Source organism: Colossoma macropomum, unplaced genomic scaffold (genome assembly GCF_904425465.1).
Source record: "Colossoma macropomum unplaced genomic scaffold, Colossoma_macropomum, whole genome shotgun sequence".
Classification (NCBI taxonomy): Eukaryota; Metazoa; Chordata; class Actinopteri; order Characiformes; family Serrasalmidae; genus Colossoma; species Colossoma macropomum.
Window position 1 is genome coordinate 30509095 of NW_023494793.1, and position 25579 is coordinate 30534673.

At 37.7% G+C, this 25579-nt stretch overlaps 1 protein-coding gene across 1 annotated transcript in view; it reads left to right on the top strand.

The window, feature by feature from the left end:
- Nucleotides 1-275: 275 nt before the first annotated feature.
- The window catches only part of mov10b.1 (Moloney leukemia virus 10b, tandem duplicate 1), a 30329-nt gene continuing 5025 nt past the window's right edge, over nt 276-25579 (top strand). Inside the window, 22 exon segments of the mRNA XM_036579147.1 lie at nt 276-554; nt 1499-1604; nt 5592-5791; nt 9219-9457; nt 9552-9747; nt 9749-9802; nt 11936-12067; nt 12227-12254; nt 12256-12390; nt 12547-12701; nt 12998-13124; nt 13126-13172; nt 13329-13476; nt 14797-14958; nt 15070-15167; nt 15512-15609; nt 19555-19653; nt 19803-19905; nt 20592-20709; nt 22517-22708; nt 24388-24462; nt 24579-24704. Of these exon segments, the coding sequence (XP_036435040.1) occupies nt 403-554; nt 1499-1604; nt 5592-5791; nt 9219-9457; nt 9552-9747; nt 9749-9802; nt 11936-12067; nt 12227-12254; nt 12256-12390; nt 12547-12701; nt 12998-13124; nt 13126-13172; nt 13329-13476; nt 14797-14958; nt 15070-15167; nt 15512-15609; nt 19555-19653; nt 19803-19905; nt 20592-20709; nt 22517-22708; nt 24388-24462; nt 24579-24704 (2790 nt within the window). The 5' untranslated portion in view covers nt 276-402.

Sequence of the window (25579 nt, forward strand, 5' to 3'; positions counted from 1 at the left end):
ATTTATTTTTTAATTTATTTTAACAAAGTGAATCACCTGCGGGCAACAGGTGGCGCTTTATTTTAATTCGATTTAATCCTCACCTGCTCTGCTCAGGCTGAAAGTTCTCATTTTGGGTAAAAATCGTGAAACCAGGGAGGACTGGTCAAATTGTTTTGACTCAGATTGTGTTGTAAGGGGCACAAGGCTGCGTGTTATATCGTGGTGTTTTCAGTTTCTCCTGGGTATTCGGCCTGCCTTCGTGGCTGTGCCTTCAGTTTCGTTTCACCATCAGAGTCAGGTCTTCTTCAGAAGAGGCGTTAGGATGCCAAGCCCAGTCATCAGTGTTCCCCAGCCGATTACAGGCGGCAGCACATCCGCATTAGCTGTCAGTCCAACGGTTGCATATCAGAACTTCAGACGATGGGTCGGAGAAACAGAAATGCTCGACTTCCTAATGCTGATATCCGCTCGGCTGGCTTTGACTTCATAGAGTTTCTACATGAGACGAACAGAATCAGTATTATTAACAGAGATGAGCTTCAGGAAATCTACAACATCGAGTTCAGAAACAGGTGAGAGCCACCAGCGGTCATTCGTTCTTTTGGTTATCTTTTTCCCCAGTATACGTTCAGGGCCAGAGTGCAGCTAAGTTTGCATTAATAAAAGTAATGGATTCCTGAGTAGTGATGTTCTAAAATATTACAGCAGTATTGTAAACGCCAATGAAAGCACATTTCCAGGAAGAAAACATACCATTAGTTAACGTCAGTTCACTTTTATGTTCTGGGTCAAACGGACTCGTTTCAAAGTTTAAAAATACAGGAAACATGCTTTTTAATATTTTTTTGGAGCATGAAACATTTTTGCTGGACTATGGCTGTTTTAAATTGAAACAGATGTTTTAATCAACATGCCCCTGTGACAATATGTCAAAATGTGGAAGTTTAAATAAGAATAAAAAAAAATGTTAAATGTAGAGTTTTTGCCAATGTAAAGAAAAAAGTTTGACTTTTTTAATGAAAAAACGAATTAATTGTTATAAGTAAACCATGAATTATAATGGGTGAAAAACTTGATTACACTAAGTATTGATTCAATTGACATTAATTTAGCTAAAGATAGTGTTTATGGAGAAAAACATGCATTGGGTCAGTTTGACCTGGGAACATTATTGCTGTTCCTTACAGTTGAACATAACAGAAAAGTTTAAAAAAATACTGTTAAAGCTAAAATGTACATCCATCAGCCATAATATTAAATCCACCACCTTGTTTCTACACTCAGTGTCCATTATATCAGCTCCACTTACCACATAGTTGCACTTTGTAGTTGTACAATTATGGACTGTAGTCTGTCGTTTCTCTGCATACTTTGTTAGCCCCTTTCATCCTGTTTTTTAATGGTCAGGACCGCACAGAGCCACCATAGAGCAGGTATTATTTGGGAGGAGGATCATTAAACTGGCCTAATTAGAGCATAGCTACATACTTCATCTTATTCTACTTACTTCTCACAGGGATGGTGTGAAGAAAGATCCCAACTTCTCCTCAGTCCTATATGTGCTCAAACAAAGCTACAAAGTTAAGGTCACCAGGGATCGGCGGGTTTACTTTAACAGGAATGTAAGTATCTTGTGCTAATGTTAAATTTATTTGTTACAGAAGCCAATTTGGCGTTGTGACTGACTTTATTTACACATGGTACAATTTCTGTTTCACAGTGTCATAGATATAATATGTGGGATAAGCTCTGTGAGTTTAAAGGGTAATTCAATCAATTTTTCAAAATTTCTGTATAATTAAGTGTTTGAGATGTAAACAAAGTTCAGTGTGATTTGATGTTAAATGCTCTGTTCTAGAGAAATGTACCGAGTCAGAATTGTTCACAGTGGTGGTGTTAGGAACCAGACGCCCAAAAAATGTAATGCTTCCAAAAGCTTCTTCATAGAAAGCTGTTACATGAAGTGGTTAAAAACATGCTTGATGTCTGAGACATTGCTTTACGGTGGTTGTGAGATAAAGTTTTGGCCTAAAACACATTTTTTTATTCCCCATTCAAAGCAAGGAGGTCCCTGCAGGGTGTTGTGAGGTAAAATACTCCCCAAAGATGTATATATATTTTTAGATTTATTACTATTTTACCACCACTAATATTACTCAGAATAACTCATACCACCGCTGTGAAGAAATGCAAGTCAGTAAGTTTCTCTACAGTGCAGCAAGTCGCAAGAAACCACTCTGTATGTATTTTGTTTACATTAATTAATAATTGAATTATGCAGACTTTGTGAAAAATCTGTAGAATTTCCCTTTAAGTGGACAGCACTATTGAAAGTTGTTGGTTGGGGTTATACAGTGTATGCACATCGGCACTTTTGCAATGGAGAAACGTAGCTTACAAAAAAAAAAAATCTTCCTCAAGTATAGAACTGTAGTGGCACTTGTTAATGCTGCCAGCATTTATCAGCACATAAAAAAGCACAGCTTTCCAGGTGCTGAACCAACACAACAGTATGTATCATAAAAAATAAAAATTGATCTACTTAAGTGCATGTAAAAATATATTTTTTAACATCAGGTGCAAAGAGCAGTATCACCTCCAATGGGTTGCAGCTTTAGAACATTATGTTTTAATACACAGCATGCATTATGAGCCTCTTGAATCATTTGAAACAAATGCTTTCTTTGTACGTGAAACGAAACTCAGCTGACAAGGTTTTTTCCACTACAGATTCTTGTCACTGCTCGTGTTTATCTGCAGCCTTATAGCCCAGATAACCCAGTGTTTAGGGTCAGCACTGTGCTTGTATTTAGTATTTGTTTTATGGATTGTATACAAAGAACTTCAAAAGGATCTCAAGGAAAGAGGGTGTGGCAGGATAGTGACATAAGTTATCAGTTCTTCTCAAGATCATGTTCTCAATTATTATTGTATTTGTATGGTTGTATTAACAAGTTTCTATTGAATGTTTATAGTCCTTTCAGTCCTTTCTGAGAGCAAATCTGGTTTTATCAATGCAGACCCTGATAAAATTCACCTCCAGTGGCTTGGTGTTTGTGTTTTAGAGATTTGTCAGCCACAGTCTTGTGGTTTAAACATATGGCTGTAGTGTTCTTTGACATGTTGCTAGGTACTTTAATTTCCCGTTCCTATTGACCAGAAGTATTGATATCTGTCAACCATTAATCTGTCACATCTGGCCTCAAATGTCTAGGAACATGTTGTTCTTCACAACATGGTGACCCGTCACACGTCAAGTATCCTGGGGTGCCAATATTAGCATTGCATATTACATAAGGAAAGCACATACTGTCTTAACATAAAGTGGTTATATATCTGTAAGAAATTTGGGATTCATACCCACTGCCCAGAGTAGAGTCATGCTATAAAAGACAAACTCTTTTTGGGTGTGGTGGGACAGGTCAGGCAGGAGGTCAAGATCAGACTTGCTGCTAAGAGAGCAGGTGAAACTAAGGTCGTGCATTGAAATGTTGATGCATTGCTCTTATTATATGTATCATTTCACTGCCGTGTGTAAATAATTCAGTGACACTATCCACATTAGAGGTGGGTAATATGGCAATATTTTAGCGTTGTTGTGATAAAGTTTGTGATAAACAATATGCTTTTCTGAGCGTATAGTTTTTATCGTTTATACTTGAACACAGACCAACTGCATGTTTCTAAAAAAAAGAGAGCATAGAGTGCTGTTAAATTGGATTTAGTGCATGGTTGTTTTTAATTGTGGTACTACTAGTGCATTGTGTCTGTGTGTAAAAATCTTGTGATCTGTATTTTGTTTTTATTCCTCTGGACAGATAGACAGGAGAAAAATGAATGCTCCCATAACAAAGATGAATCAGCTCTAACCAGTGTTAGTCCTTACCATATATTTTTGAGTTATTTTTCATCTTTTGTTCTTTTTTCTTCTGCTGTAATCTAAGATTATTGAGTCATCAGTGATTTTGAACATCACAAAATTGTAACTGCTCCTGTTCTGTTCTAGGTTCTTTAAATAAATCAGTTTTGTTTTGTGGATAGTATACAATTGTGTTGACCTGTGCCTCACTCACAAATGGGTTTCTTTGTAGTGACTGTTGCTACAAGCTTTTCAGAATGTTGCCAAAAATCTCACTAAAACGGATAGGAAGTTGTAGCACACAGCTTTTTGCAAAATACTTAAATTAAAACTATTAATTATCTATTAAACTAATTTCTTGTTTCATGATATTTTTCTTGTAAATAAAATATGCATCTTTCCTATAGATGAGACCTTTCACATGCATGCAAAACAAATAACTCACTTTAAATTGTATTTTTACATTATTAATTTGTAAACTGAGTTGGGCATTTTAGTTTTTTATTAGGTTGAATGGGATTTTTGCCAATGTTCAGTCAATGTTGTCCGACTTGGCAGCATGAAAGAATGCGTGGATAGGTCAGTTCTTGCACAGTAAATCTTGCAAATTAATTGCACTTTATATTTAACAGAGAATACTTAAGCCAAAAATATGAATGTGGCAAGCAAAGAATAAAATACCATGCTAGCATCATGTGCTCTCTGAATTGGTAATCCTGGACAGCCTGTATTATTTACTGTCATTTAAATTCCTTTTTTCCTAACTTTTCCACAAAGATGCTGTTGAATGTCTTTACTGAATTACTGAATTTCTTAAAGTCTAAGAGTGAATTGTAACTTAGTGGTTGGCCTAAGTAGAGAGATTAGCCAGGACAAACCTTGCAGAGAGTCATTTTGGAATTTATGGTGCTATAGAGCGGTCAGTTCCCTGCATGTGTTGCACTGTAGCTAGATAACTGAGTAATTATCAGGATTATTTGGGTGTGTGCTGACTGCATAACTCTATTACACAATATGCAGGCATGACATATTTAGTGGTAGATGATTTTTTTGCACTATGAACTGATCTGGGATTAGCAAACGAGGACCTATGCCTAAATGTAGTTTCAGTGGAAAAGAAGAAGGTGCAGTACATTTTCTTCCTTTTTTCAGAGAATATTTGGGCTGATCTTTATCTGTAGACCGGGTGATCAGTGTCTGATTGTTTAGCCTTATTTCTTTGCAGGAATTTTAGAGAACAGTGGGCTTCATTCACCTAAGTGTCCTATAAAGAAATTTCTTCTTAAACCCCTTAAGCAGTTTTCACCAAGATTCTGACATTCACCGGTGTTTTCTAATTTCAGATTTGTTCTTAGGTAAGAACAGAATCTACATACGCAACAGCACAAAGGTTTAAGCGGTTTAAGAACACGTCATGAATCTGACGTAGACTTTTGCGTAGGATCTTTCTTGAAAACAAATTTAAGAAAAACCTCTGAGATTGGTGAATGAGGCCTAATATGTTCATCAGTGGGATATTTTAAAGTACATAAAATAGAGCTGAATATTTTGTTGAAAATATGTAATTGCAATTTCAGTTTTTTCCCCAAGGAGATCAGCAGGCTTTTAATGCTGAATGTAGTTTGTGAGACAGCCTGTTCACAACTTTCATTCTCCATAGCCAAAAAAGCAATATCAGCAATGTACTCTGATGCAGTAAGTAAAACCCTGATGTTGAAAAGCATGGTAATTTGTATCATTGTGCCTTCAGGTGCGAGTGGTGTTACGGGACCAATGGTGGAGACCTCAAAACACAGAGCAGAGTTCCAACAGTAGCTCTCCACTGCCCCCTAATGGGCCAGAGGCTTCTTCCTCTCCCTCTCCCTCTCCCTTACCCCCTGGACCTGAGGGTGGTGTTAGAGCTAGAAGGAAACTAGCTCGAGAGCTCATCAACAAAATCAAGAATGGGAGGTCAGCATGCCGACGCACATACATACAAACACACACACACACAGTCTTTAACTATGTCACATCAAGGGTTCACCAATATGGTTCCATATATTCACTTTATGTAGTTATATATCAGTATTTCGTCAAAACTCTGCAGCCCCTACCATACGACACTAGCACCTGTCTTAAAACCAAGCCATGCTTTATGAGCCTCCTCATTGTTTTTTTAGGGGTCCAAGCATGAGTGGTGGAGCCTTATTGTAATTATTAGAATGTTTCTTCTACTTCGTTCTATTCCTCTTATTATTTTTTTCTCTAAGCTAAAACAAATCATGCAGACCAAACCGACATAATATAACCATGAAACTTCAATAATAGTCAGTAGTCCCTCCCATTACTCAGCTTAGCAAGCTGAAGCCGATAGTGAAGCAGTAATTGTTTTGGTCTGTATGCCATAAAGACAAAATTCTCTTTTCCGCTGACTACAAATCCAGTGCTGTACAAAAAAGCCTCACAAACCATGCAGCTCTTCCCTCCTAATTCAAAGGTATTCGCATATTTTGCAAAATCATGCACATTTTTGAGCACAAACTAGTTGTGTGTTGTGAGTTGCCTGCAACATAATTTTTGTGCAACTTGACAGTTACACAAAGCAGTTTAAATTACCCACAACAACTTCAGTTACTCCACTAGTTAACTCAGAGCAGCTGGTATTTTTTAATATACTGTATCATTCTTGCTATAAAGACATCACCAGATGCTATTTACATATTTGCATTTTTATTATTGTCTCCTTTTCAACTGTCCAATAAACCATCATCTGTTTTTTCTTCTTGTTCATTGCTCCAGTAAAATTGTTCCAGTAGTTGTTCAAAAGTATGCCGTTCAAGGTGATCATGTGTTGTATTATTGGTATTTTAAATTCCACAAAGTTGAGACGGTTGCAAGTGTTGTGGCTAAGTTGCATGAAATTTCCGCTGTGTAAAGCCAACCTATAAGATTGAACTTTACAGATTTACCAGGCATTTGACAGCCTTAAAATTAGCCAATTACCATGAACTTTAATACAGATCTCTATGTACTCTCTAGTTTCCTTTGAAGTTTGACAGCTGTTGGCCACAGGGAAGATGCTACTCATATTTTAAAACACTACAACAAGTAAATGTTTTATACTGTTTAGCTTATATAAATGTAGTTGAGCTCAAATAATGCACCTCTGTGAGCCTGACAACTTTGCCACATCATTTAGTAATTTTTACAGTTTTTAAAAAACACATTTTCAGTTAGTCCTACGATTAACATCTGATCTTAACGCTGGTCTTGAAACGAGTCAGTAAGTGAATGATTATGAAACCAAAATTTGAGTTTATAACTCTGTTGCTATAAAATGTCAATCAGTCCATGTGGGCAGAGTTTTTATGGCTTTGTTGCCTGCACCTCAAAAATACTTTGCCTGATTGAGATCAAATTTATTATGTAAATAATAATACTCCAAGTAATACTCTGAAGAAGTGTGCCCAATATGGTTTAAATCCACCACCAGGGGGGCATTACAATATAGAAATGTATATAAATTAAGTATTATTAACATATCTATCTCTCTGTTTAAATTAATGTACATGTGTCACAATACGCAAGTCTTTAGTCTGAAGAACTTTGCCAATAGATGCGTTTATTATATTTTCAACATAGTTGTGCACGACCAGAATACATTGTTTGATTGACCAAACTTGGTGCACTTGCCCATAGCCTGATGCTAAAACAGGTTGCAAGGTTGGTGGACTAAAACAGTGTTTCTACATGTCCATGTTTTACTGCAGCATTTTAAAGTAATTGGCTAAACTGAATTGATCAAATCAGTTTAGGTTGTACCCAATCTAATTGACTCATGAATCAAATAAAAAAACATTATAAAATGACCATTATTAATAAATAGTCCAAACAAACAATACGGTTCACATTCTGTCATACTGTGCACAAACCAAAGATGAAGTTATTTCACTGGAGCATTTTAAAATAACTGGCAGCCAAATTGACCAAATTAATTCATTAAGTCAGTAATTTGCATCCAATACCTGAACTTCACAAAACATTACTGGAACTACAGATGGAATCATGTTGTGTGGGCCAGGTAAAACAAAAATAGAACATTTTTGGTCATGCACACTATTGCCTTGTTTTTCCAAAAAAGAGACGGTATACAGTGAAAAGCACTTGATAGCCACTGTCAAATATGGTATTGTATCTCTGATGCTTTGGGGCTGTCAGTTGAAGAGGGTAGTCCACCATGTTGAACGGTACAGAAATTGGCTCAGCACTGTTGTTCTCACCAGAAAAAAAAATCCAGCTTACTCATTTACAAATATTTATATATAAATGACAACTGAATAGTAGGTAAATTAGTAGGTAAAATAATTAAAACATAAAATAATCAAACAAAAATAATATAATAAATAAAAAGCATACATGCAATAACAATATAAATGTACCCAAACCAATTACTAATATTAAATAGCAGATGCAAGCAGAGTGGAAAGGGTTAAATATTAAAAGTTTAAAATCTTTGAGTGACAAAAATCTCACTGGTGCACTGCAGCTAAAAGCAGATTTTTTCCAGGTCAGTAAAAGGCAGGAGTTTGACCATTTACCTTGTTTATAGTCAGATTTAATGTGATTTATAATATAAAGCCAGTGTGTTTTCTAACATATACCTAGAGAGGACCAACCTACTTTTACATAAAGCATGCAGTGATGAGGGTTGTTAGAGTCGCTAGTGATGATTCCAAAAGCTGAGTGGTAGTCTGAACCTAAAGGTTTAAGGGTATTAGCAGAAGCATCTGTATATAACATCAGCATATTCAAGAATAACTAATAATGTTGTTTCATAAATTCTTTTCTTTGTGTGCATTGGGAAACACATTTTGTTTCAATACAGAAACCCAAGTTTAACATGTAGATGTTAATGTAAGAAGAGTAAGATGTAAGAAGAGTTTCCCACAGATCTGAATCAAACCTGGAGTGGAGCACTTAACTAGGTATTCAAATGAGGCATGTATGGTTTGAAATTTAAAACACAAGCAAGTACCCTTGTATCTAAATAACAATATAAAACATTTTGGAATAGGACAAAATGGCAATTGGAAATTGTGAAAATAGGAAAAAATATACTTGGATGGCGGTCAATATGCTTTTGGGGTTATAGCCTATGTGTTGAAAACACTGGAAGCCCATATTCAGATTTGTTTTCAGATTACAATTCCTTTGCCTTGAAAACCTGAGTTTTGTGTGAACAATATTGTGTCCTAAAATCCCCTTTTAAACGTAAGGCTGAAGTATGTCATATATTACCTCTTAGATGATGCTAAAGATATTTTCCAGCTTCTTCTTGCTGTACAATAATATGTTTTGTGTTGTCACGTCTATAATAGCACAACATGTTTTTCCTCAGGTCAGAGTTTGTGGCTGATAAAAATGGAATTCACATCAGCTCTGAGACAGAGATGGTAGATGGCAAAATCCACTTCTGTGTGGAGCGTGAAGAGGTTTATGAGCAGAAGCTTTTTGTGGAGAACAGGGGAACGGGCAGTGTTTACTTCACCTACTATTCACCACTTCACTGGATACACTGCTTCGCGTTTGAGGACCCTGAGAAAGTCACACGCAGCGATCCTCTGCACCTCAGCCCTGGTGAGAAAAAACAGTATAGCGTCAGCATGTTCCAACAAAACCCCTCTCTTTCTATATTAACCTAACTCTACATTGTACCCATTTATTCCAACAGGTGAGACATATGAGATCAAAATGAAGTTCTTTTCAGAGGACGTGGGTGTTTATGGGGCTACAGTGGCCTTTGAGTTTAAGCCAAGCATACAGTCGTTTTCCAGACCATTCTACGTTGTCCGCTTCATTGAAGCAGAGTTCAGGACACAGCTGGCAGCGGAGCTGGCGCCTGTTGAGCCCTACAGACCCTTTAAACTCAGCAGCATCCAGAATGTGTCCCTTCACTGTGGATGAGGGAGTGCCACCAGAAACGTATGTCTTTAGAACACATATAACTGTTTCTAAGGGCAGGCCTTCACGCATAGTTCAGCCAAGTCTTTGACTACATGTTGCTGCACAGTAAAGATCTCAGCCACCGTTTCTACATAGTCCTGGACCAGACTGCAAATGGCTTGAAGTGTTCATTTAACCCTCTGGTGTCTAAGGGCATTTTCTCGATTTTTGCATATCTTAAATACCTCTTTAAAGGCACTTGTATATAACACAACCCATATGTTTCATATCAAAATGCTCCACTATCTTCGTCACTACTTTCCAAAACCACTGTAGCAATTTCAGTGGCTGTAAACTCCTTGCACGTTATTTTACGTGTGTCTCTGATGTTGACTGAATGAAGAATGAAGCGTTTCTGATGTGATGGGTAAGTCCGTAGTGATTTTGGGCAGCTTCACACAAAATGTAGACAGACACAAGAATCCACCACTTACATACGGTGAGAGGCAGATGACGTGTATCTCAACCCCTCTTCACAGCCTCCATCTCCATTTGTGAGTCACACATGATCTCGATATAAGATAGAATCGAGAGAGCAGACTCTACGCATTGAAGGAATGTTTTAACCATATTTCTGTGCTGTATTATCAAAAAGACAGAAAAAGATGTATAGAAATATCGAATTTGATGCACGGTTGTATTTGTGGACTCCAGAGGGCTAAATATGCAAAAAAGAAGTGCCTTTTGTCACTGTCAGAACAAAACCTTCCATTTTTGTTCTTTTTTTTCCATAACTTAAAAACGTCATCAGCCGTTGTCTGATAAATGGACCAAAATGATATTATAAAGTTATTTATTTGGATAATAGAAGGTTTTATACCAACAGCAACATTTTGTTGTACTGTTGAGAGACAAAGAACATTCAGACTAGGGATGCACAAAGATGTCGGATTCATATCAGTATTGGCAGATAATTGCTTAAAAAATGATCAGCATTGGACAGATTTGACTGATATTTCAAACAGATGTTTGATGATGGAGTTATGGTACTCTGGGGAAGAGCAGAACGTTTAGGCGATGCTGGGTTACTGCATTTTAATATCTGTGTTTTATTAATTTTATTACAAAACCTGTTAGGGGCCCTGGTAAAAACATTGCGTTCATTTGCATAACTACCATTTGTTTGCGAAGGTGGCTTATGGATGCTTGATGTTATACCTGAGGTTTCTTGATTGATATGATAAGGATTAATGTAATTTCAGAAAAGAGGCATTTCCAGCAGTATTGTAATATGCCGCTATCTTACAGCAGTGGACACCACCTTTTGTCCTGGAGATCTACCTTCCTGCAGAGTCTAGTTTCAGCCACAGTCTGCTCCAGCTAAGTAAAATCTTCAGAAGTTCTTGATAGGCTGAATCAGGTGTGTTAGTGTTAAGTAAGGAGGGAGCAGTATGTTAGATGCAGATTGGAACCAAACCCTACTGGAAAGTGGATCTTCAGAAAAAGATTTGGTAACCATAGGTTGGTGTCTACACCTTCCCTTTATAGATAACATTGGACAACTCTGACTTAGGCTGCATTATCAAACTGTAGTGCAGTATTAGTTGTGAGTTTGAAACAATTGCTGTATTCTACCTAAAACAGGCTGAATGGCTTTGAGTATTATAAGCTAGAAAGTTCACAGAACTATGCTTCACAAACAAATGGTAGATTTGTGAGTTAATGTAAAACTATTGCAATGGAAATGCAAATGAACATAAAACTATTGTGAGGAAGTGCAGACCTTTGCAAAGGTATGCAAATTTATTGTGAGTAAATCCTGTAGAGCTGGAATGAGAGAAACAGAGAGAGAGAGCTACAATCAGAGATGATCTAGGTGCCAAAGACTTTTTATGCTCTTCTCCTCTGTAACTTCTGACCAAACTCAGACTTTCTTTAATCTTTTATCTTGACCGAACTACTGTTTAAACCCAAGAACTTGCCTGTTCTGACTGATCATAAGCGACCACATGTTAAAATTCCCCAAATCCCAGTTTCTACATAAATGTTTATGTATCAACATCGGCCCACAGGTCCTATATCAATGCATCCCTAGTTCAGAAAGTTTTAAAAAACACTTGTTTTCTGGACAGACAATTTTTTAGTGCTTGTTTCTTTTTGTAATGTCTCCAGTAGCCTCACCTTAAATCGACTTGGATATAAGGTGCCGCTGCAAGACTATAATTGTCCATCTTACATCAATGAGCTGGCCAAGTTCCTAAAAGATCCTTCAAGTGCTCCCAAGGCTCATCTCCAGGAAAAGAAGTAAGTAACTAACAGGACTCATCATACAATTTCATTACCTTTTTAAGGTTTTGTCCTGTGGTTTACTGCTCAGGACAACCTGCTCCTTGGTCAGTGTTAACTGTTACTATGGAGTGCTGTCAGAGTTTATAGACTGTATCTGTGTGTGATCGTGATTAGGTCCCTGCTGGAGTCTGTGCTGAGTTTCCCATAACTATGCAGAACGCTTCCACTTGTTACTTTACCTGGAGGAGTCTCAAATGTGGGTGGACATCAAGAGATACAACAAGGATGACGTCACCATGGAGAGGGACCAGCGAAACAAGAAGCTGCTGGTGCTTGAGGTAAGTGCAGGAGCAGTGTCAGTACTCAGTGCAGCGTTACTATCCAAAGGACAGTATGCAATTCTCTGTTTATTGTTCTTATTGATATGTAGCTAGCAGTGTGAGTAAGCACATGTCTGAGATCTCTCCAGATCTATATTAGCTTTTCCTTTGCAGGTTCCGGGTGTTTCTGAGAATCGGCCATCAGTGCTGAGAGGAGATCACTTGCTGCTCACTAAAAGTGAAGACCTACATCTGCGGTCTGTTACTAAATACAAAGGCTATGTGCATCGTGTGGAGCTCGACCAGCTCAAACTGAGCTTCTCCTCAAAGTAAGCCAGGCTTCAGACATTCAATATGATGTTGGCAGGTTTATGTTATTTCCACCAGAGAGGTCTCCAAATCCTTGCAACTTACATAGTGTAGCTTAAATTATGAAATGTAAATATATTGTTTTTAGAGAATGATTTTGAGAATTAATTTTTGAGTATTTGTTCAGACACACAAATGAACATCGGAAGCCTGTGAAATGCTGTTTGGGCCACCCTAACCTTTATACCTTCATGATTTTGTCTTTAGTTTAAGACTAAACATAACTCTCTACACTGCTTTTTGTATTGCTCTGCAGGTTCTTGGATAGTTTCATAGACAACATGAAGTTTCGGGTGGAGTTCACCTTCAATAGGCTCCTGATGAAACTCCAGCATCGAGCTGTGCAGCTGGCTGTCCAGCACAGGCTCGATGAAGTCTTGTTCCCCTACAGGGTCAAACTCTGAGAACTCAAATGCACAACTTTCATTAAGGTCAGTGAGCCATCGATCAGCTAATGGTGCTAAACCATGACGCCATATTTCTGGTTGAATATGTTGAAAGTGCTTTTCACTCTGACTGTATATGATTGAATGAATCTGTGTGTAAGCACCTATAAAATGGATGTTTTGTTTTATGTGTGTAAATAGTCTCTTTGATAGAAATTTGGAGCAGAATCATGAACAGTACACTGCAGTTTGCAACATTGTGGCCGGTGTCTCCAAGCCGGCCCCCTATTTGGTGTTTGGGCCTCCGGGTACCGGCAAAACAGTCACCATGGTGGAGGCAATCAAACAGGTGGGGCAGCTTTCACCGACTGCCACATTCACTACACCTGTAAGACAAGTATGACACAGGTATCACATGCTTGTCCAAAACTGACAACATGGTAGATGTAGTGGAAAATTCATGCAAAACTTCATTTGTGATATGGCAACCATGCAAAATGTTAAAGCTGTGCTTTGAATAGTTATGATTTAGTTATGACTTCTGCTCTAATAGGTTCTAATTTTCATCTTAAGCATTGAGTTTAACTGCTTACAGAATGACTTAACTGAGCTGAAATATTAACTGGATTACAACAATAACAATAATAATTTACTTTATCTTAATGAAATCTTCAAATGTAATCTTTTGAGTTTTCATTTTTGTCCAAATATTAAGGCTTTGTGTAGTATTCCTACATTTTTATCTTTTTTAACTTTTTTTATTAATAAAATTACAAAAATCTCTGAAAGCAATATTTGAAGCTACACCATGGGTTCAGAGTGGCTTCATAACTAAAAATCCCTTTTGTAGACCATTTTGGCCCCAATATTTCATCAAAAGTGACTACATTATTTAGAGAATTGACTGAAAGAATATTTTGTAATGATAAAAAATTGCACATATCCCCCATAAATGAACATAAAACTAGTTAATGTAAAATATTATTCTAAACGTTGCATTTATAGTTAATATTTGAGCATAATTCAGTCTTTCCACAAGTAATTAAATTAATTATTTAAGATACAGTTTAGAACTTAATTAGGTAAACTTAATTTCATTAAAAATATCACAAAAAATGTTTGAATGGATGCTTGAAATAAATTGAAGTTGTTGAAGTTCTTGAATATTTTCATGGAAATCTTGGATGTGACCTGCAGACCGTTGCTCAGTAGTCTCAGCCTCAGGTGCTTCATCCCTGGACCATCTGTATGTATTTGTACATTAAACTTTCCACACATCTGTGTCTATGCATTTTCATGCAGTTTTTAACAGCTTGACAGGAAATGCTAGATAGTGGCCTGGTCTGCACAACATGAAAACAGTGAGCTTTTATGAACAAGATAAACCGGCTGGATTGAAAAAATATCCAAAAATATTTTTGCTGTTATCAACACTCCATTTCCTGCTGGCTTCTAAGCTGTTGTAAACAATTTATTTCACACAAGTGTGATTTTGTTGTAGCACCATGTTGACAATCATGTGCTCTAGACGTCAGATAAAAACAACAGTCTTTAACTGAATTCATTAAGACAGAGGTTTTTACATACATTGACCTATGAAACATACTCTTTAGCAAGGTTGACTTGCAGGGCAAGTGGCACTGCACTCACAATATCTCTCTTTTTTTAGGTGGAGAAATGTGTATTGGGTGCACATATTCTGGCGTGTGCTCCCTCTAACAGTGCCGCAGATCAGCTGTGTGAGAAACTGCTGCAGCACGTCGCCCCTCGCAAAGTCTACCGAATGTATGCCCTCAGCCGCAGTCCTGACCAAGTGCCCCTCAGCCTGCGGGTTAGTAGGTGTTTGTTGTCTCTTCTGAAATGAACAGGCTTCATTGTGAAATCAATTCTTCAGTGCTTCCACTCAACGCAATTTACTTGTGTACGTTTGCTGTCTCTTTAGGCCTGTTGCAATCTTAAAGGTGAGGTGTATGAGTTCCCGAGTAAGGAGGAGTTGACGCAGTACAAGATCCTGGTCACAACTGCGTTTACAGCCGGCAGGTAAAAATCCTTCATAATCATTTTCATAGACAAGCTAAGCCGCGGACAGACTACTACAAACGTCTGCTGAGATCTCTAATAAGAATTCTGACTAGTCTGGGGCTAGAGGTTGAAAACCCCTTTAGAAATTCCCCAGCTAGAATTCTTATTCTCAAAATGAAACTCTTAAGCAAATTAAGCTTTTACATGGTGCATACTGTGTGTATATATATATATATATATATATATATATATATATACACACACATTTTATATATATATATATAAATATATATATATATATATATATATATATATATATATATATATATATATAAAATGTGTGTGTGTGTGTGTGTATGTAGGCTGGTCACTGGGGGGTTGCCTGTTGGTCATTTCACTCATATCTTTGTGGATGAAGCTGGTCATGCGGTGGAATCTGAGGCTATTGTGGGCATAGCTGGTAAGAAATATTCTAACAAAGATACTTGGTACTATGTTTGTGCATGTGCAATGTGCTAATGCTGTCCCCAACTAGAATTGTTAGTCTCTGTTGAGGCAAAGGGAGTCAGGATGTTGGTACAGAGAGAAAAAATCTTTATTCACAACCATGCCCCAAGTGTCTCAAAAGAACTCTACTGTGCGTCTTTCGTCTTTTCTATATAGGCCTATTTTGCTTACAAGAATGAAAAAGCAGAATGATCTCATCAGTAATTAATATAATATTGTTTGATTGCACCCCCATCGCAGATTGACGATACTATCAAGGGGTGCAGGGGGCAGACAGGGAGGATGGGGGGGGTGTGGCAGTGAGGTTTTAAAAAATTCACCAGGACACTGTCTCAACGTATTTTCAGTGCACACAGTAAAAGGAGCTGTTAATACAGGCTTAAGGCTGCTTCTTAAATGGCAAACTGGCAAAAAAGGATCCTCTTAATGGTTATCTGCAGCACCTTTGTCCAATAACACATTTCACCACAGCAGGTTATGTGGTAACACCTCATTTGCATGAAAGTGCTGCTGTGAGCACACTAGGGGTGAAACGATTATTCGACTTAGTTGACTAAAATCGACGACCAAATTAGTTGGCAATGAATTTAGTAGTCGATTAGTTGATGACGCGTCTTTCTCGCGCTCTCTAGGAACGTTTTGACATTACCGCTTACTGGAGAATTAACAGCGCGATGGCTGCCTCAAGAACAAAATCCTTCAAAATGTGGGAGCTAAAAAAAGGTTGTCAGTTGTGTTATTTGTAAAGCCGACCTTAGCTGGCATGGGAGCACATCCTCCATGTCGGAGCATCTGAAGAGGAAACTTGACGGAGTTCGGTGAAGAAGATTCATCTCGGTAAGATACGCCGCGTCCCAAACCGCATATTAGCTCACTAAATAGTGTGTAAAAATAGCGCATATACAATTATAAGTGCACTCATTAGTGTAGTATGTGAAGTACAGAAGTGTGTGGTTTGGGACGCGGCGATAGTTGTGCTAGCGAGCTAGTTAACCTAGCTAATGCTAATGTTAAAAGCCGTCCTACTTCATGTTCTGAGCTGAGCTGTAACATTTTCTATTTCAAAATGCTTTTCTCTATTATCGTGAATGGAGCTGAAACAGAGAAGCAAGTAACTATTATTCACAGCGACCCTGTTCATTTTCCTGATAACGTTCACACTTTTAAACACTGCATCGTCTTCACGTCGAGTCCGCCGGTGCGGTCAAGTTCGGTGAACACAGGAAAGCGATCCAAACAGGTTTCTGTTCTCCGCGAACGTTTAGCTCCACTCGCTAACAGTTTAAAGAGGTAGTTCAACGTGAACATACATGCAGCTGGACAAAGGGTTACCGCTGAAATGAAGTGTTTGCAGAAAATCGTTCAAATTTAACTGTTCATAGAGAAGTTTGCCACAAACATTCGCCACGTTATCATCCGCTCTGTCAAAGCACATCATCTCCGCTGAGGGGAGTATCTAAGAGCGAGACTTACAGGAGCACAGAGAGATACTGACTTTCCTCCGTTTCAGTAAAGACCTATGATTGTAAATTTTAGTTGCATTTAGTTTAGACAGACAGCAGAATGCACAGAGCACAGACTGCACTGTTTAAATTTAACATTAAAATTTAGATTTTTTTAATTTGCTTGATTAAAGAAAAAATGATTGTTTTATTTTATTGCTGCTACTTTGCACATCCTTGGTTATAAATTTTGACAGGAAAAATACATTGGAGTTTTATTTTTTTTATCTTTTGTATTAGCAGGAAAGTTCATTAAAACAGTGAATTATTGAATGGTATTCATCTTTATTGTCTTCACTGTTAGTTAGCAAATGCATTAAACGACCTCAAGCTAAATTTAAAAGCCAATAGCTACATAAAATTTATTTGGTAATGTAGTTATTCATAATAATAATCCGAATAACCGATTATTTGTTTCAGTAATTGATAGATTATTCGACTATCAAATTAGTCGTTTGTTGCAGCCCTAGAGCACACCTATACTGACCTTTCCGAGCAGAGCCATGAGGAGACATTGCATAAAGGGAGAAAAATAAGCAGACAAACAAGGGAGAAACAGAAGGGCAGATGTCCAAGGCTTTCACAATTCCCTTACATAACCAAAAGGCCTGATTTTCAACTAGAAGTCAAACAGTCCCCAGTTGGCAAAAAAAAGGGCCAATAAATAAGTCGTAGTGGTGGAAAATACTGGACTGTAGAACCTAAAATTAGTTGTACCTTAAATGGAAGTTTTCATTTTACTGTATATTATAAAGAATGTCTTAATACATTCCTTGATTAACAAATTAATAAAGTGTACATGTTACCTTAGCGTGATACGACCATAGCTTTTAGTTAATTGAGAGGGAAACTAAGCTTAACTAACAACAGTATACAATGGTAATGGCTCACATGCTTGTTTAGGCATGGCGACCTTAGGCACATGTGCAGCAGTTGAACATCAGTGGGTGCAACCAAAGTCCATCCATCCATCCATCATCTAAACCGCTTATCCTTCTGGGTCGCGGTGGGGTGCTGGAGCCTATCCCAGCTGTCATTGGGCGGAAGGCAACCAAAGTCAACAAAACAAAAACAAACATTTGGTTGATCTGCCATACCTGTGTTTGATTGCCTGGAGAACCTAATATGTTCTCTCTGCGTTCACTGTTGTCACTTTGTTTTTTGACCTAAGTAGGGCTGCTATCTTTATGGATATCATGACACAAGTTTCCACAATAAACACAATGTTAACGCCTGCAATGACTGAACAGTTCAAATTACCTCATACATGTAGTGCCTGAGGCAACTAAAATTCACTGTATATTCAACTATAATTCACTTAGAATTCACCAAATTCTCAAATACAAGCAAATAAGAAAAAAATCATAAAGAAATAAATGGTTGCAGTTAACTGACAGACTATACCTTAGTTGACTAAGAATGTTATAACTGATTGTTGTCTTAGAGCTTACAGCCAGAGTATGTAACGTAGCTACCCCTAACATTGGCCGTCCCCCAACATCGGCCACTTGCGCGTATTGCGCAATTCCTCTCTCTCTCTCTGCCAATTGCTAAGGCGAAATTCAAAACACATAAGCTTGCACCTTACAAGGGCATCTAAACTTTATTCTAGCAAAAATCATATCTGAAAACAATATTTAAGTATCACTAATGACGTTGTAATTCTGCATGTACAAAACCGCATGGAACACACAACCCGTTTTCATTCCGCGATGGACATTGGTCTGTGTAGAAAGTTAGCTTATCGGTTAGCTTTCTCTTCTCTGAGGTAAAAAAAAAGTTTGCCGCCATCGTGGTGTTACATATAGGGCGTAAGGGTGCCCACAGAGGACAAACTTAACCTCATTGTGAAGCATTGTAAGGCATTGAGTCTGGTAGGAATAATGCATAAACGCGATTTCTCATTTGACTGGCACAATCAGGCACGCAGCAAAGAGCTGTGCTCTATACTTAGTTAAACAAGCAAATCAAGTTGAATAATGAAACAATACAATAACATCACATTTTAATAACGAATATATACATATATTTTATGTTTTTTACAATTTTATACGCTGAATTTTAGGCTGAAAGATGAGTTACGGAAAACAGCAAGTGAGGTGGCCGATATTGGGGGACCCCCATCATTCTAGCGATACTAGTGTCAAAGTAAACAAAAACATTATTATTGAAAAAACTGTTTTCTCATCATGTCATATGACTCTTGGACATTAATCTACACACGTATCTCTCCCGAAAAACATTGATTTGGGTGAGTAAAGTGCTTCCATTTATTTACAGTTAGCTTAGATTCCTGATGTTTTGTTTTGAGGTGGCCGATTACAGGGGTACCTACACTATGTTAATCTTTTGAATTTATTTCATGGTAACAGAGTTTGACTTGTGTGTTTATGTAGGCCTGCTGCATGCAGAGACAGGGCAGCTGGTTCTGGCTGGAGATCCAAAGCAGCTGGGACCCATTCTAAGGTCTCCAAATGCTATTCAGTATGGACTGGGTGAGTTACAGAACTCCACTCTCTGTCAAACACAATGCCAGGCTGTGCCTCAAGCTCCCATAGCTCTCATAAACTGAGAGATGGAGTGCATGTCGTATAGTGATAATGTTGTCACTGTACGACAACTTGTTGTGATCGCTGTGTTTTAGGTCTGTCATTTCTGGAGCGATTGATGACCAAAAATCCTCTCTATCAGAAAGGAGACGCCGGATTCAACACTCACTATGTCACCAAGCTGCTGCGCAACTACAGGTGCAGCATGCACATCCAACTTTCTTATAAAAATATATATTCGCTTGAAATTCAGTATTTCATTTCAAAGCGGTTTTGACAGTGCATTTTATTTGTTTACTATTTGTTTTCTCCATTGAACATATATAAGTTCAATGGGCACCCCTAGCCGAATTGCACCTTTAGTTTGAAGTGGAAAAAAGTAAAGACAATCTTTGCAGCAAACTATTAAAAACAAATAAATAAAAAGATTCTGCAAATGTTAATGCACAGTTGCTTTATATTTGATTAAATGAAAATGAAACATTTTATTTTATATAAAAATAAAAAAGTAATTGTGACATGGGAAAGTTTGGACATTCTTCCAATTGTAATGTCTTTGAGTCTTTAACTTGTAAAGCCTTTATTGACTTGTTAAGACTGCTTAAGCAAGGCAAGAGTGTAATAAATTCTCTGACTCATCAAACCTTGTGCTAACAAACATAAAGTAACTGTACAATAACATTTGCAGAATACTGTTTTTAAAGGTTTGCTGGTTTACTTCTTTTTACTTCCAAAATCAACAAAAAAGTCATTTGTCCATACAACTATAAGCACTACCATCACCAGTTCTGGTATATTACTGTGTACTTGGCCAGTAAAATGTTCTTGATTCTGATCCTGCTTGTTCTGTTTTAAACCTTTACCTCTTTGTCTCTCTTGTGCAGATCTCACAGGGCCATCCTGAAGATTCCTAATGAGATGTTCTATGATGGAGAGCTGCAGCCATATGCAGATGAATACAGTGCCAACTTCTTCTGCAACTGGGAACACCTTCCCAAAACTGTGAGTTACAGTATACATTCACTATACTGTATAAACCTGTCTTTTCATACACATGAATAGTAAAAATAATACATTGCCATGTAGATTCTCCTTAGACTGAATCATAGAAGTGATACTAGGGCTCTGGTTTCCTTTTAATGCAGTTATTTGTATAATTTGTAGTGGCATAAATGCAGGTTCTACTGGTTTGGAATGAGTTGTCTAGATTTTTGCAGTTTTTATTGACATATCAGTACATATTACTCACACCCCTCTATGCAAAAACTGTTAGCATTGATTATTTTCACATCCTCAAAGGGAAGGTTTTATTGCTTTGACACTCCTAAAGTGCTTATTTTATTGAATTAAAAAGGAATTCCACAAGTTTTTTAAACATTCTGTGTAATTCACATGTACACTCATGGGGGCAGACGTGGGCTGGAGATTAGGGAACCAGCCTTGCAACCGTAAGGTTGCCGGCTCGATCCTCTGAGCCGACAGGACATGACTGAGGAGCCCTTGAGCAAGGCACCTAACCCCCAACTGCTCCCTGGGTGCTGCGGATAGGGCTGCCCCGCTCCGGGCAAGTGTGCTGACTGCCCCCTAGTGTGTGTCTTCACTAGTGTGCATGTGGTGTTTCACTGCACGGATGGGTTAAATTCTGGAGGTTAAAACTTCCCCACTGTGGGACCCTAATAAGGATCACTTAATCTTAATGTTAATAAAATGGGCCAAGCCCAAAATAGCAACATAATAAGCTTCTAATGGTCTTAACAACAAATCATTAAACAGATAGATAAAGTAACTTAGTATGAGATCGCTTTTCCCTTTGATTCCTTTAAATGTTGATGTTTTGTGTGTAAATTTGCAGACAACCTTTTACAGAATGAAAAGTCAGTATTTTTCCACTCAGCTGCAAACAGTTGAAAAACATTGCCAAGCTAGTATGTCTTTAATCTGAGACCAAATATTTTCTATAGACTCTGACTAGCCAAAAAGCATGAGTGAAAACCATTATATTTTGGGCTTCGCCCATTTTTTTGCACAGGAGTTTAAATGGAGTCATTCAGAATACTTTGATGTCAAATGGTTCAGTGCAGAGAAACTTATTGACTTGAATTTCTTTACAGTAGTTGTATTAGGAAACTAGGGGCCACAATGTTTACATTGCAAATGTAGTCATTTTATTTACTACCTAAAACAACAAGTGAAGCTAAACATGTGTTCTAATTTTTTTTTTTAGTAATATTAATAATGCTAACATAGTGGTAGTTTGAAAATGAGTTTTCTTAGAATGTCCTGCACATACCTCTCTGTCATGAATTGATTTAAAAATAGATGTTTTAGGTCAAAACCTTATCTCTGTGTTATTATAAAGCAGTCTCTCAGTCATCAGACTACATATTTATCATTTCTTTGATGTAGCTTTTAGAGGCATTAAATGCTACCATCATCTGGTTACTATGTCTGGTTTCACCACCACTGTAATCAGTGATTACACTGATTACACAGTAATTTCACTGGAATGGTGCACTTCACATCAAACCCCCAGTTTCACATGCACGTACATAAATATACATAAAACAAAGTCTGAACTGTAATGGACTTCAGGTTTTCTCAAAAATATTTTAAGCCTCATTGTTGTAAATCCGAAGTTTATCTGTATACATTTTGGACAGTTCATGTTCTGCTTAACATGCATTGTAATGTCCAATTAGCAAAGTTTATCATGGCTCAGAATTAACCAAAAATTATTTATAGCATTCACTCCTGTAGAATAGTGGGAATATCAGTCCTAATGTGTGCTTTCTGCTTATTGATTTGTCAGGGTTTTCCTCTGATATTCCATGGTGTGCATGGGAAGGATGAGCGGGAGTCGAACAGTCCGTCCTTCTTCAACACCACAGAGATCACTAAAGTCATTGACTACCTGAAGAAACTGCTGCTGTCGCAGGGCAAGAAGGGCATAGGCAAGATCTCACCCAAAGACATCGGCATCATCACCCCCTACAGGAAACAGGTGGGAATGAGCAATATCACCAGTCAGGAGCAGTTTACCCTGGTTGCCAATGCAATAAACAGAACATTAGAACTGTATACATGATTGTCTCACTATATCAAACTTCAGTATAATCCAGTATCTTCACTGTCTTTGCGTATGTACTGTATTCTTTAAGGCCCATGTAAAAGCGTGTCTATTTCTGCTGTTAAATCTGCCCTTCACTGTTAATAAGATGATTCATCAGTGTGGTTGTTTCCTTTATTTGACAAATCTGATCTAACACAGCCAACAATTCATACATTTTTACTTAGTTTGTAACACAGACTGCCATTTTGAACAAGAAAACACATGAACAGAATACAAGTCACACATCAGTCACATTTTAATGCTGTACTCAACGCTGACTACTGCATAAAGTACACCTCCTTCTATCTACACTCATTGTCCCTTTAATCAGCTCACCGCTTTAGTTTTACGATTACAGACTAGCGTAACATACCCTAACATGCCAGCGCAACATCAGTGTCACTGCAGTGCTGAGAATGATCCACCACCCAAATAATCCCTGCTCCATGGTGGTCCTGTGGGGGTCTTGACTTTTGAAGAACAGGCTAAAAGGAGGCTAACAAAGTATGCAGAGAAACAGATAGACTACAGTCTGTAATCGTAGAACTACAAAGTGCCCCTATATGGTAAGCGGAGCTGATAAAATGAACAAAGATTGTAGAAACAAGAAGGTGCACTTAATGAAATGGCTGGCCAGTGTATAAACCAACAATAAGCACATACCGATGAGAATCATGCTCTAATTGTGCTTGTGCATTCAATCAGAAATAATCACAGTATGTCCAACAATAAAGGAGCATGGCTTGTATAGTGATAGAAACATGGCAACACAGTGAACACAGATTCTAAATATGTAAACGCTTCACTGTGCCCAAATAGGATGTACACATGCCATGGCTCCTCTGGTATCAGATTTATACCAGTTAAAGGGGCTGTTTCCAAATTCTCAGAATTGACCTGTGAAGTGACCCATATTGTAAAAAACCTTGCTTTTGAGAAACAAAACAGCTTGATGTAAATGTATCATTCACTCCCCAGTCAGTACAGAGTATGGAAATTAAGCTTCAAAAATACCCCATTTAAGATTTATTGCGCTTATTTTCATATATACACTTATTCTCAAAAGTGGCAGAAGTACAAGTTCTCTAGTAAAATAAAAATGCTTTGGTAAAAGTATGAGTTGCATTTTTTCCTCACGTAGAAGTACGTAAAGTTTAAAAAAAGTGAATTGAAGTTGCCTGATTTGAAAATAATAGATAAATAAACAGGTAAAAAATGTTAAGTGACAGAAATACTTAAAGTAAGTACAGATTGACAATTTACAGAGATTTACATGTATTAGTTTATCATTCTTAAAGACAAAGTAACAAAGGCAGCCTGTTAAATTCTAAGATTTGTAAAAATGAATAATGACTGTTTTTCATACATAAACCTACACAAACGTCGTAAGCAAGCCAAAGAAAAGAAAATGTAGGATATGAACTCTGGGAACTATGTACCCACTGGCACAAACCTTAAATTAGGTACTGAGTAAATGATGCTGGTTGCTGGATAATAAAACTTACAATTGGTTACTGAACAATAAGTCTGGTGTTTAAGCCTCTGCATGTGTGTGTGGGTGTGTTTCACAGGTGGAGAAACTGAGGAAGGCTATCAGAACATGTGATAGGGAGCTGAGAGTCTACAAGGACATTGAAGAGTTGAAGGTAACACTAAGGGAATTCTGTATCTGCATGACGAGGCCTTGGTAAATCCTTCTGTACCCCCTCATATCACTTCCTCCCTACAGCCCTGTTAAACTGTGAATGTCTGTGTGCTGAAGGTCGGCTCAGTGGAGGAGTTTCAGGGTCAGGAGCGGAGGGTCATCATTGTGTCTACTGTCCGCAGCTGCAGTGAATACATCAGAATAGACACAGATTTCAACATTGGCTTCCTTAACAATGAGAAGGTACTACACACACACATCTGACCCATTAGAAAACACACACAGAAATGCAAATTTTCCCTGTTTCCTGCATGTTCTGTGTTGCCAAACGAAAGTGTAAAATGCAAATCTATCATAAGCAGAAGCACTTTTACTTCTACTTAAGTAAAAGTGAAAGCATATATCCAAAAAAACAGCTTGAGTAGAAGTTTAAAGTAGCAGGGCTAATAACTTCTTTAGTACCAAGTGACTTATAAAACTGCAGTGAAACCTCTTAGTATATCCACATAGTATGAATCCATATGATTTACCTGTATAAAATATGGTTTTGGTGCAAATTTGGAGGTGTAATTATTTCATGCTCCAATTAATTTTTCACTTTCTGATTTTCTAGTCTACAAAGTAATTTGGTGCTGGCGAATGAGCATAGGCATACTCATTTATGTGAAATTCTTTAGCACACAGTACATAAATGAAGCATGGGACGGAAGGCTTGTGCGTCTTTATACAGTGAAATAATCACATTAGGACACAGGAAGCGCCAGTTCTACAAGCTGATACATTTTGCTTGGATGTACATGTGGTGTAACTCCTCTGAGGGAAGATTTGGGCCATTGCCCAATTCTTAGAAAGGATTGCTGGCGGGAACATTGGTTCAATAGGGTCCATATCATGGAAAACTGAAGTTTCCTCATTTTTGTGAAAAAAAAGTTTTTGAAGTAAGCAGTGCTGAAGTTTCAAAACATATCCTTCACTCCCAAATCCATACAGTCCAAGTATGGAAATTAGGCTGCAAAAACAGCCTTTTGAATTTTTTTTGTCACAAAAAACAGTGCCTTTACATATATCTACATCCCACACAGACAAACTAGATAGCACCTCAGTTCACGTTAGAAACC